The 12,866-nt window shown below is 42.0% G+C and overlaps 1 protein-coding gene across 3 annotated transcripts in view; it reads left to right on the top strand.

Annotated features, from left to right (window-relative positions):
• The window catches only part of rnf220b (ring finger protein 220b), a 40,609-nt gene that overhangs the window by 20,187 nt on the left and 7,556 nt on the right, over positions 1-12,866 (top strand). For all 3 annotated transcript variants that reach the window (XR_009769003.1, XM_061682965.1, XM_061682966.1), the window contains exons 3-9: positions 1,745-1,874; positions 3,163-3,205; positions 3,296-3,388; positions 5,220-5,262; positions 5,530-5,619; positions 10,448-10,491; positions 10,815-10,902. Coding sequence is in view for 2 of the 3 variants with exons in the window: in XM_061682965.1 (XP_061538949.1) it covers positions 1,745-1,874; positions 3,163-3,205; positions 3,296-3,388; positions 5,220-5,262; positions 5,530-5,619; positions 10,448-10,491; positions 10,815-10,902 (531 nt within the window). In the remaining variant the exon portion in view is untranslated. The remainder of the gene's footprint in view (positions 1-1,744; positions 1,875-3,162; positions 3,206-3,295; positions 3,389-5,219; positions 5,263-5,529; positions 5,620-10,447; positions 10,492-10,814; positions 10,903-12,866) is intronic.

Below are 12,866 nucleotides of genomic sequence, written 5' to 3' on the forward strand. Positions count from 1 at the left end.
CCATTAGATGATAGGCCCTTCAAACTGGGCAAGACCCAACAATAGAGCGCCAGCAATCCATCCGAGCTGGTTGCTGTAGTGAGGGAACAGTTTACAAGGCCCACAAGCAGGTTTTACAACCCCCCCCGTTGTGTGTCTGAGACCCCCCAGGCTGAAGAGGGTCTGAGTCTGACTGAACCTGACAGCATTTATGTGGGCAGGGGCAATGCGTTTGGAAACGTGTAAAAAAGTGCTCGTGAACCAGCTACTGTCACTTTCGCAGCACAAGCATCGACTCAGCAAACACACTCCAACAAAATGCACATTTAATCTGATGTTAGTATGGATCAGAGGTGAAGGATGCAGGGTGAGGCTACAACTGGAGGGGGTTTGAGGAGTGGAATCCCAAAAGTGGACCAATAAAACACCTGAAAATCAAATCCCATTGCTCTTATCGTGGCGCCTTTCAGAGACGTTATCTGTTGAGGTAATGTGGTTATAAATTCAATTTCAGCGCCAAGATTTCATTGTTTACTGATGCCGACATGTTGCGGGCGGCAGAGCGCAGCGAGCGCAGGAACGTTCGATGCGTGTCGGGAAAAGTCATTTCGGCTTCCACAAGGGGATGCAAAAAAAGGTGTGATGGGGGAGGCGGTGACACAAGGAGAACTGTCACTCTCCCAAGGACACCACTTTCTGTTTCCCACCCTGTGTTTTATTTTGAGGGCATTTTGTCCTATTTGGCTCCGCATTAAGGGGGCACGAGTGGCTGTTGATGTCACAGGATGCCTCTTACGAACAGATTTTGGATGGACAAAGCGATAATCAGGTGCTCACTATCCACAAAACTATCCATACCTGCTTGTTATAATCTACGTAGTTTAAAAATGATAACCTGCACAGCCATTGGCTTTTTCACCTCTTTTCGGAAACAGCAAATTAGGTGCGTCTTGCCTCCTCGCGTTCAGTGATTGATGGCTTTCAGGAGTAAATCACCTCATCTACTAGGTAAAATCTTGATATAGTGGAGCTACTTGGGATCCCAGCTGGCTGCTGATGGCAGTAATCCATCAGTGGTGCCCAATGGGCCGAGTGGGCCTCCTGGGTAATGTTCCTATTGACAGCCTATGATGTCGACACACTGATGGCAGGGACACTGCAGTGTGCGTGTGCATGCTTGTTCGTGTGTGTGTAGGTGTGTGAGTATGTGTGTAGCCGAGTCTCTGCCACTATCTGTAATTAGTATACTTCGGTCAACAGAAAACAGAAAACCACACAGGGGAAGTATTGTTGTCTGAACCTCTCAACAGTAGCAACAACCTGTAATTGACCATACATCAAATTATTTTGACCTATGTTCGGTGGAATATAACACAATTAAAAAAAACAATCACAAGCCACAACAAGGTGTTTAAAATATTTCTATTGAATAATAATCCCATTTAGCTTTTTGCAATTTTGTTCAGTACATTTCCTGCCACAACACCCATCTATAATAAGCCATCTAAATTAGATTTAAACAGTTAGAACATAGATACAATTGTTTTGCATTTTGCATTATGTTTTTTTTAAAATGATTATTTTAACTGTTTTATTGTCAGTATTACTGGGTGAGCACATTTCTAAGCACACATTGCTTGTTTATTTACATGTTTATTTACATTTTTGAGACACCCTACTTGGTGGAGGATGTTCATGAACAACTATTATGCTCCCACTGTGTTCCAAATTGCATGGCTCGAACTTAACTCTTGAATTTGTGCAGGTGGGAAGGTGAAGGTGCTGTACGATGCCGGGGCTCCAGTGTGTCCAGTGTGTCAGAGCGTTCTGCGACCAGGGGAGCTGAAAGAGCACATGGAGCAGGAATTAGCCAAGCTTAGTCAGATTCAAATCAGGTACCACAATATGATCAGATATTGTTTCAAAACCTCTCAGAATATCAATGTTTGCAAGCTCCAGTAATAATAATAACAATAATAATGTATTGCACTGAGGCTATGTTCACACAGCAGGTAAATTCTGTTTTTTTTCCCCCCAATGTGACATGGATCTAATTTTCTTATGTCAAGGTGAACAGTACAATTCAGATTTTTTTTCATGGCCGACCCAGGCCTCTTTCATATGTGGATATAAAATCGGATATGTAACCGACGCAGGTGCAATGTGGGAGGTCGCGGCACGCTCATCCAACATGCTCGGCATCAAAAGGTGACAACAGTCACAATTGTTCGACAAAACAGACACGCCGCAAAACGGCATAGGCGGAAGAAGCAGCAGAAAACACCACCCCGCCACCAAAAAATATCATGATTTCCAGCATTGTTTGTCATATTATGTTGTCCTGATAATTTTACGCAAGCAGTATCCCGAACAGTAGCCTCCAACCCTGGTAGTTTGCTCAAGTGGTATGTCCCATCTTCTGTCACTTGTGTGTAATGTTTACAAGTTGCCTCATTGTTCCCTACATATTTCATATTGCAGACTGCAGCCTCCAGGTAACAAATCATACACGGCCAAATAATGTTCCACTAATAGATGCTTGGAGGCTAACTTGCTTGCTACACATAGGAAGAGCCACTTGTGAACACGCAAACACATACACACACATGCACACCCACACACCCACCCACCCACACACACACACACACACACACACACAGAGACACAGGCACAGACACAGACACTCCACAGCAGCTTTGACCAGAAGAAGGATCTCGCCAATAAAGACATTACACTCCAAATCTGCTTAAAGACCACTTGGTGGACGGTAATGGTCTCAAATTTAACTTGCCCCGCAGGGACACTGTATGTGTATATATGTGTGTGTGTCTCCCTCTCTCTCTCTCTCTCTCTCTCTCTCTCTCTCTCTCTCTCTCTCTCTCTCTCTCTCTCTCTCTCACTGTTTGTGTGTGTGTGTGTATATGTATATATATATATATATATATATATATATATATATATATATATATATATAAACATGTACATGTTTCCCTGTGTGTGAGATAGATTGAGTGAAGAGATGTGAAAGGGGGTTGGTTATAAACACACATACATGCAAATTTAGACAAGATAAAGCTGTCTCTCTGATGTTTATAGAACCATATTGTGTTTGTTTTACAGCGTTTGTGTGTTTCATATTGTTTACATGTGTGCTCATGTATTATTTACCCTTCTTCTCGCAAGCGTCACTTCGATGCAGCACGACCACCTCATGAGGACGCCAAAGGTAAACACACTTATATGATACCGTCATGATTTGCATTTAATCCGTTGCTCCTCATCCCTTCTCTGACTCCTTTCGCTCCTTATTTTTTAGTCTCTTTCATTCTCTCTGCACATCAAACGCGAAGGAGCGTCTCCAGCCTCACCCCCTCAATTGGCTGACGACATCCACTCTGACCGATATCAGGTAAACTTTTAACTCATCAAAATCGGAATTTAGACCATCGATTTTCTATAGCGCTCATTAGGATGGCAGGTGAGCTGAAGCCTAGCCCAGCTGACTTTGGGTGAGAGGCGAGGTACACTTTGGACCAGTAACCAGCCAATTCGGCGCAAATAGACAAACAACCATTCACTCTCAAATTCACACCTATGGACAAGTTAGTCTTCAAATGAACCTAACACGCATGTTATTGGAATGTAAGGAAGAAGTACTCGGACAAAACCCACTTAAGCATGGGGAGAAGATGAAAACCAGTCAAGATTTGAACCCAGAACCTCTGAACTGTGAGGCAGACATGCTAACTACTAAGTCCAACTTGCTGCCCACAGTCATATTTAATTACCACAAAAATGTTGTTGTTTTTTATTTCCCTATCACAATATTAGGTACAGGTCTATATAATATGGTGTTTGAATGTTTGTTTTGCACAATGAGAGGGAAAAAATGTTAGCAACATGATGCTTTGCACTTCTACACCACTATGAACTACAAATCACAGTAATGAATATATTGTTGAATTTGTACCTCTCTGACAGTAATTATTTTTCTTTCTCTTTTTTTTTTTTTAATTTAGCGCTTTTATTGGATCTCATTAGATTCAGGAATACCTAATTTTGCGGCCAGCAAGTGTAAAGCCAAGAAGCTTCACTGATTTTTGCAGGCGTTGCAGCCACATGTTATGTTCATTAACACACACACACACACACACACACACACACACACGCACACAAACACAAAGGTTGCTCAGCTAGTACTTAGCGACATCATAAACATTGTTGCTGGTCTTGATGTGGTGCCAGTGACTCAGCAGTTTTATGGGCTCCGAGTTGATCACACGCTGCAGCCAACACTCACAAGTAATATGTTCATCAGTGGTACCGGTCCCTTCGCTCCTAACAGAGTAACTGTGTAAGGAAATAGATTAAATCAGATGCAGATGTCACAATGAGCTCACACTTCCTCTTCTGTCCAAATTGCTGTTCTTTTTTTAACTGTGCATAATATTATTTTGATACAAAAGTAAAATAGTACAAAATGGACAAAAAAAGTCTTCCTTTTTTCCTCCAGCGATGTTTTTTTTTTTTTTCATTTAACCTTTATTTAGCCAGGAAAACCCCGTTGAGATTAAAAATCTCTTAGGATGTTTACATATAGACAAACAATAACTCACACTCAAATTTATCCTTATGGACAAATCGAGTTTTCAGTGAACCTAACATTTGTTGTTTTTGAATGGGGGAGGAAGCTGGAGTAGCCAGAGAATACCCTTACAAGTGTAGGGAAAACATGCAACCTCCACACGGAAAGGTCGCATCTGAGATTCAATCCCCGAATCTCAGAACTGTGAGGTATACATGCTAATCATTCTTCCACCGTGCCGTCCACAACGATACCTCCAGACATTCGTGCATGTTCTATAGTGCATTTCCTCCCTGAATTGGTCACGATTCACAGTCATATGTAGACAAACAACCATTCACACTCACATTCCAACCTATGGACAATGTAGAGTCTTTTGCCATTTTGGGGGACTATGTGAGAAAGGTGGCGTTAAAAAAATAACGATAAACAGAGAGCATGCAACCGCCACACCCGGACAGGCATGAGCTGAGATTCAAACCCTGGATTTCAGAACTGTGGTGCATAGGCGCTTATTTCTAGACCACCGTGCTGCCCAAATCTATAACTCTTAACATTCGACTCAAAACATATTGCTATTTTGTCAACTGTGAATTATGCATGTAAGTACAATGAGCCATATATTTTGACACATTGTTATTTTTCTTTGATACAGACATTTCTGCGTGTGCGGGCCAATAGACACACAAGACTAAATGGTATGTTGATGATGCATGCTCACGAAAGCAAATACTTTGTCTCATTGCTGCTGACTCAGTCTGCCAATAAAAACGAGTAGTGAGTGAGAGACACAGCTCTGCACAGAGATGCCTTATCTTAATATACAGTCATCTTCCCTTTTTGTTGTGTTGTGTTGCATGCACACATCAGCCCATTTCCCCACACGCCACCCCCAACCGGCCTAGCGCCCACACGAGCAGATGAGTTATTAACCTTTCACCTTTGACCTCTTGATATGTTAACAGTCGACGACCTCTGCTGGTGCAGGTGCTATGTCAAATCGGCCCCATTACGCTCCCACAGCGCAGGAGCCCAACTAGACTGCACACAAGCTGGTAAGACACAACACAGATGCAAACTGGAAGGACACTTAGACAATAGAAAAATAAAATGTGTTATTAGGGGAGATAGATAGATAGATAGATAGATAATACAGTGGGGCAAAAAAGTATTTAGTCAGCCTCCAATTGTGGTTAAAAAGATGAGGCTTGTAATTTTCATCATCGGTATACCTCCCATATGAGAGAGAGAATGAAACAACAAATCCAGAAAATCACATTGTCTGATTTTTAAAGAATTTATAAGCAAATTATGGTGGAAAATAAGTATTTGGTCACCTACAAACAAGCAGGATTTCTGGCTCTCACAGACGTGTAACTTCTTCTTTAAGAGGCTCCTCTGTCCTCCACGCGTTACCTGTTTTACTGGCACCTGTTTGAACTCGTTATCAGTATAAAAGACACCAGTCCACAACATCAAACAGTCACACTCCAAACTCCACTACGGCCAAGACCAAAGAGCTGTCAAAGGACACCAGAAACAGAATTGTAGACCTGCACCAGGCTGGGAAAACTGAATCTGCAATAGGTAAGCAGCTTGGTGTGGAGAAATTATTAGAAAATGGAAAACATACAAGACCACTGATAATCTCCTTCGATCTGGGGCTCAACGCAAGAGCTCACCCCGTGGGGTCAAACTGATCACAAGAACGGTGAGCAAAAATCCCAGAACCACACGGGAGGACCTAGTGAATGACCTGCAGAGTCCTGGGACCAATGTCACAAAGGACGTGTCCCCCTGCTTACGACATTACATGTCCAGGCCAGTCTGAAGTTTGCTAGAGAGCATTCGGATGATCCAGAAGAGGGTTGGGAGAATGTCATATGGTCAGATGAACCCAAAATAGAACTTTTTGATAAAAACTCAACTTGTCGTGTTTGGAGGAGAAAGAATGCTGAGTTGCATCCAAAGAACACCATACCTACTGTGAAGCATGGGGGTGGAGACATCATGCTTTTTTCTGCAAAGGGACCAGGACGACTGATCCGTGTAAAGGAAAGAATGAATGGAGCCATGTATTGTGGCATTTTGAGTGAAAATCAGCAAGGGCATTGAAGATAAAACGTGGCTGTGTCTTTCAGCATTACAATGATCCCAAACACAACGAAGGAGTGGCTTCGTAAGAAGCATTTCAAGGTCCTGCAGTGGCCTAGCCAGTCTCCAGATCTTAACCCCATAGAAAAAGTTGAAAGTCTGTGTTGCCCAGCGACAGCCCCAAAACATCACTGCTCTCGAGGAGATCTGCATGGAGGAATGGGCCGAAATACCATCAACAGTGTGTGAAAACCTTGTGAAGACTTAGAGAAAACGTTTGACCTCTGTCATTGCCAACAAAGGGTATATAACAAAGTATTGAGATTAACTTTTGTTATTGACCAAATACTTATTTTCCACCATAATATGCTCATAGATGTGTGATTTTTTTGGATTTTTTCCCCCTCATTTTGTCTCTCATAGGTGAGGTATACCTGTGATAAAAAAAAATGACAGGACTCTCTCATCTTTTTAAGTGGGAGAGCTTGCACAATTGGTGGCTGACTAAATACTGTTTTGCCCCACTGTGTGGGTATACCCAGGGAGCAAGAGCGAAGAACCAAGAAGAATTGCTGGCAGCGGTCTGGGGTTAAATACCCAGGGGGCCTCTTCAAAGAGTACCAGACAAGACCACACCCATCAGCTTGAATCTAGTCTACAATTTTGACCCATAAAATGGGTTTAAAATCATGTATTAATATAAAATAGTCCCAACTTTGTATTCTCTACTTAAAGGTCAAGCCTATAGAATGATTGTTTATACTTTAGTCTTGGTAAATCAACTGCTTATGGTTCAAATCACATTTAATGCTGCTTGGAGTCAAATCAAGACAAACAGTTCTCAAAATCTCACAGCTACGATTGTAAAGTTGACACACTGACACAGACATTAAGGCATACTTTTGGAATCATTCGGCAGATATATAAAATATCAAAGCGGAAATTTGTCTTTGGTTAAAGATCAAATGAGAGTCCACGGTTCGGCTTTGCAGTTCCTCTCGACACCAGCGAGTGTCGCCTTGTCCCAGCAATTGTTCCTATTAAAAGAAAAATGGTCCGGTGAAAAAATCTGGGGGCCTTTGATGCTTGGGAGTTCAGATTTCTAGGGTAGATATTAATTAGTTTAGGGTCCAGTTGAAGTACGCCAGGCATCCTCTAGTGGTAGTCTCACAGCAGGGCCGCTTGGAAGAAAGCAGTTTATCAAGTCGTGGGAGAGTCACTGTGACACCTCAGGTTGCGGGGAGCATTTCTGCTAAATATCCCCCTTTTCGTCGGCTCGATGGCGGGTCCAGGCGACAACCCCAGGTTGGCAGGTACACACAGCAATGCAGTTACCAGAGTACAAGATTAGCGCCCCCCTTTACAGCTATCACAGTTGTCAATGACAACGTCTTACTCAAGGTGTGTGCCTATATGTGAATATAGATGTCAATGTAGGTGTATCTATGTGGTGAGGTCAAGAGATTGCACAGTTGAACAAAAAAGGGAAAAAGCTAACATGAGCATTAACGGAGAGTCCTTGTAGCGTTCTCCAGAAATAGGAAAAGAGGAGGCGAAGAAAAAAAGAAAACATTTCAGCCCAGCTCCTTCCTTGCGAAAAAAGAAAAAAAAATTATACTATTAGGTGTGAAACCTATTCAAGTAGCAAACCAAAAGAAGAGGTGAAAGACAGGGGTTCTAGTCTGGGCAAAGGAAAGAAACCTTAGCCTGAGTAAAAGAGGAAGCGAGGAGGTCTTGGAATCTGTTCGGCCAGGGGGGGGGGGGGGGGGGGGGGGGGGGGTGACCTCCTGCACAATTTGATCTGGGTCATTTTCAGGCTCAGCCATTTCTTTCCACCGGAAGACCTCAGGCAAGCATTGGAGTTTCGATAGAGATGGTAGGCTAGGCTGAAAACCATGTAGTGGTCGAGGATGGTTCGGGCCACTAAGTTAAGGTCTGTAGCGCAGCAGGAATGTGCAAACAGGGGCTCTGGTGTCTTAGCGTTGGTCATGTCAATTGCCTGAGTTCCTTCAAATTTAATTTGTTCAAGCCTTTTGGGGTCAAATTCAAATTTGTGCTGTTTGAAAAACTTAGTTCTTAGTTCTAGTATATTATATAATACAATTGTTATTAATTATTATATAATACAATAAATAATTGACCTTAAGAATAATACCTTCTTGATTAGTCCTCAATGATAAAACAAAATATCTTTAAAAAAAAAAAAAAATTGATGATACTAATTCAAAGAGATCTTTAACAGTAGACAATAACTATCATATACATTTATTACATCATAAGAAATAATTCACCTTAAAATATTACATTGGGGCGTTTTTATGTGTGTCCATATAAAGTGAAATATTGTGTGTACTATTTTATTAGGTATGTCACAGATAGGCATTCACACACAGTTTAATATGAAGATAATCCCAATTTCTTACATTTTCCTTCAAATATACAGTATATCATTTTCTCTGTCATTTCTTACTCATTCAGAATCAACACCTCACAATCTGGCTTTAATCCATTTGTTTAAACACGGCATAAAGCCCATGTATGCCCAAAATAGTGATAATAAATGAATTGAAGGAATAATTCCCACATCGAAGGACTGCAGAGTTTATTCAGCTTCTAGCTGACTCTTCAAACTGCCATTGCTGTCGAGGTCTGTTAGCCTTTATTGGGTTTATAACAGGACGCCATAATGACTTTCTAAATCCACGTCAGAGGAAGAAGAGAGTGTGTGACTGTGTGTGTTTGACTGTGCCCTGTGTTGATTAATCAACCTCTCACTTTCCTTCTCTCCTCTTCTTTCCTGTTTTGATGAGCTCTTGCTCATCTATGAGCACCTCTTTAACCCTCATTATATTTGCTGGCATGGCGGCACTCGGGGTCACGGCCACATGCCCCAGTGTGCGTGTGCGTGTGTGTGTGTGTGTGTGTGTGTGTGTGTGTGTGTGTGTGTGTGTGTGACAGTGCGCACCACCACCACCCTTTGTCACCCCACTGTCAGGAGCCACAGTCATGCAGGAATTAAGGGGCCCTAAAACTTAATGTCCCTTGCTCGCTATCTGCAGTCAGTGAGGTCCCAATGGGGAACGAGGAGCTGCTGGTGTTCTGCCATGTTAACTTTTATATCACGGAGGAAAGTGGGGTTGCAGTGATACACCGTCATTTTAGTCTACAAGTCTTTTCATGCTCTTTACTGTATGTACGGGTAATATTTCTTTTCAGGATCTGTGTGTGAGGTAATCTTACCAATAAGATAACGTTCTCTAGGAAAAGGCGACAATGCACTATAAGGTCATTCAAATTCATAAAAGGATACATATCCTCCTTTCTGCTTGACCTAACAGCCAAACAGGAAAAAAAAAAAAAAAAAACACACACAAAAAAAACATTGCTTTGTTGAAGAGTGCGATACATTGTATACATTTACGGTGATGTTTTTCATTTTAAATTCACAATACATTCTTGATGTTTGTACATTCACACAGATTTACACAATTATTCAAAACAAATAAAAAATCAGTACCTAGTTTTCATTCAAAAATAAAACCACACTTCTTTTTAACTGTTCTAAGAAGCTAGCTTCTTTAGTGGATGCCTTATGTGGAAAAAGTTATTCTTCTTAGGTAAAATAATATAATTGAACCATGTAAAGGCACTATTTAAAATGTGTGAATTATCCCAAACCAGATGAACCACTAAATATTGTGATTTAAATGAATCAAATTATGAATAGCAATAAGAATTTACGACAGCAGTCAATGTGCCTTAAACTTTGTCTTTGGCATGTGTCCTCAGTCAGGATCAACAAACTGAAGCGGAGGAAACCAGAGGATGGTCAGGTATGGTTGAGTTGATCTTTTTTCCCCCCTATCAAGTAAAAGAAATGAAACCATCCATCGTGACATTTTTATTGTCACTGGATATACAAATATCAGCACGCCGAGAATGTTATAGGACACCGCTGGCTGCCTTTGTCCATGCTGCATCAGGATCACTGTCACGTCAGCGTGTATTCATGTGAAAACACTTCACTTGTCATGAAAAGGCTCCCAGAGGCTACTGGAAATATAAAGACAATCATCCTGGTGAGTGTTGTTTGTGTGTGTGTGTGTAAATATGCTTTTCTTTGTGTGTGTGTGTGCGTGTGTGTGCATTTGTTTAGGAGGTCCCTGCAGACACGACACCATCAGAGGATGAGTGGAACGAAAGGAGGAAGATACAGATGATGTCGCTAGTTGGAAGGTTCAAAGGTAGGCGCGTGCACGCGTGTGTGTGTGATGGTGTGCATTGGGCAGTAATAACGTGAGTGAGTGGCAGTTGTTGAAAAAGCACTGAACTTTTCAGTCCACATTACAGAGGAACAGCATGCCTAAAAGGTTAGCATCCACGCTACGACAGACTCTGACATGCAGCTTTGTCACAAGACAGATATACTGAACACACGCCTGTTTAAAGGACATGCTGTTCTCATTGTAGAGACAAAAAGACATTCAAAAAAAAATTCATTTTTTTTGGACAATTATAACCTTTGCAAGGTAGCCCTGTGGACTAGTGGGTATATTCTGATTCAGATATAGAAAAATTTAAGGGAGCACAGAGCGGCACTGTTATTGATACAAGTTTACAATGATCAATCACACAATCTATCAATCAATCAATAAGGGCAGGAAGAGAAATAAGTACGACTGGACGTCAGAATTCTGAGAGTTCAGGAGGAGGACGAGCCTGGGGGACAAAGCTGGATCTGCTCCTCTGGGTCTTGCAAGCAGGCCACCGTAGCCTCTGACCGGATGACAGCTGGGAAGAGAGCGTGGGAGAGGTCCTTCAGGATCCGGGCAGTCATGCCGCTGCCTGTTGCTCATAAATATTCATCAGGGAGCGAGTGGGAAGTCCAGTTATCCGGGAGCACACCTTGACTATTCTGTGTAGGCAGTTCTTATCCTGTAGGGTGATGGACTGTTATCAGAAGACCTTCGGGAATGACATGACAGGCTCGATGAAGGCCTAAAAGAATGTCAGTAGGATATTGTTGCTGACAGAGAAGGAGTTCCGCTTCCTCAGGATGTACTGTACATCCTCTGGTGGCTCTTCCCCATGATCACCTCTGTGTTGGAGGAGAACCTCAGTTTAGGTGGTCAACAAAGATGTCTTCTGTCTCAACGGGTGACCCTATGGATAGTGGTAGAGACAGCTGCAGCTAGTTCTCGAAGGCTCGAATTAAGTGGTCTCGCATCGCTATTTGCAAGTCAAAATTTGCATTTCCCGCCTCATAAAACACATTGAAAAGCAAAACTGTGACTCGCAGATTGTTTGCTGTGCTCAACGGATGTGACAACGTCGTCACCGAAGAGGCGGAAGTGACGCAAAGCTTTGTTGGTGGCGCAAGAAGGGCAAAGCTGAATTGATAAGAAAAGTGCAAAAGAGTGTGTGGTATTATTTCATAGTGAAAATACAAGGCGAGCACCCGTGACATGTAAGGTTGTAACACAGACCTTTCTCACCGCCCAAGACGCCGAATGTGACGGCTGAGCTGCAGCTAAACACACTATATGTGAGCCTTCATATGTCGGGGGATGAAGGCTCATATATAGTGTGTTCAGCCAGCCGGGGTTCAGTTGTCATATTCGGCATCTTCGTTTATCATAAACACTGTTTTTGGCAACCGATTCAGTGCAGCAGCTTCCGCCATTCATGCTTACATCGCAGCTGGTCAGTGCCCGAGGTGCGTTCAGGGACACTGCGTAATTTCTCTATATTGTTTTTCATTATTTTTTATCAGAATGCTGTAGTTAAAACACTTTACGATCACGCTGTCATAAAATAGAATTTAGAATAGAGGAATAGATCAGATCAAATATTTTGTTCATATAGTCAGCCAGAACTACAAGGAATGCAAAGTTATCAATGTCCGTTCACCATCTTTCCTGTCATACTCTGTTGTGTGTTTTTGTTTGCACATTAAGGACAAAAGCCCTGTTTTTGTTTTAATTCCTCATTTAAAAAAAGACCATTCAAGCAACAGGTTTTTCCTCATGTTTTTGAGATTGCAGAGTGGAAGCTGCAGCTGGCTACTAGTGTGGACTAAATGGGTGGCAACATGGGGAAATTAAATGCCAGTATTTTGAGGGTAATAACCCGTCAGAAACATATTAAGAAGAAAAAATTCACCGTTTTGGAACGGTGAATTTGGTTCGAAATTTTGAATTATGAACTA

The sequence above is a fragment of the Phycodurus eques genome, chromosome 8, assembly GCF_024500275.1.
Source record: "Phycodurus eques isolate BA_2022a chromosome 8, UOR_Pequ_1.1, whole genome shotgun sequence".
NCBI classification, from domain to species: Eukaryota; Metazoa; Chordata; class Actinopteri; order Syngnathiformes; family Syngnathidae; genus Phycodurus; species Phycodurus eques.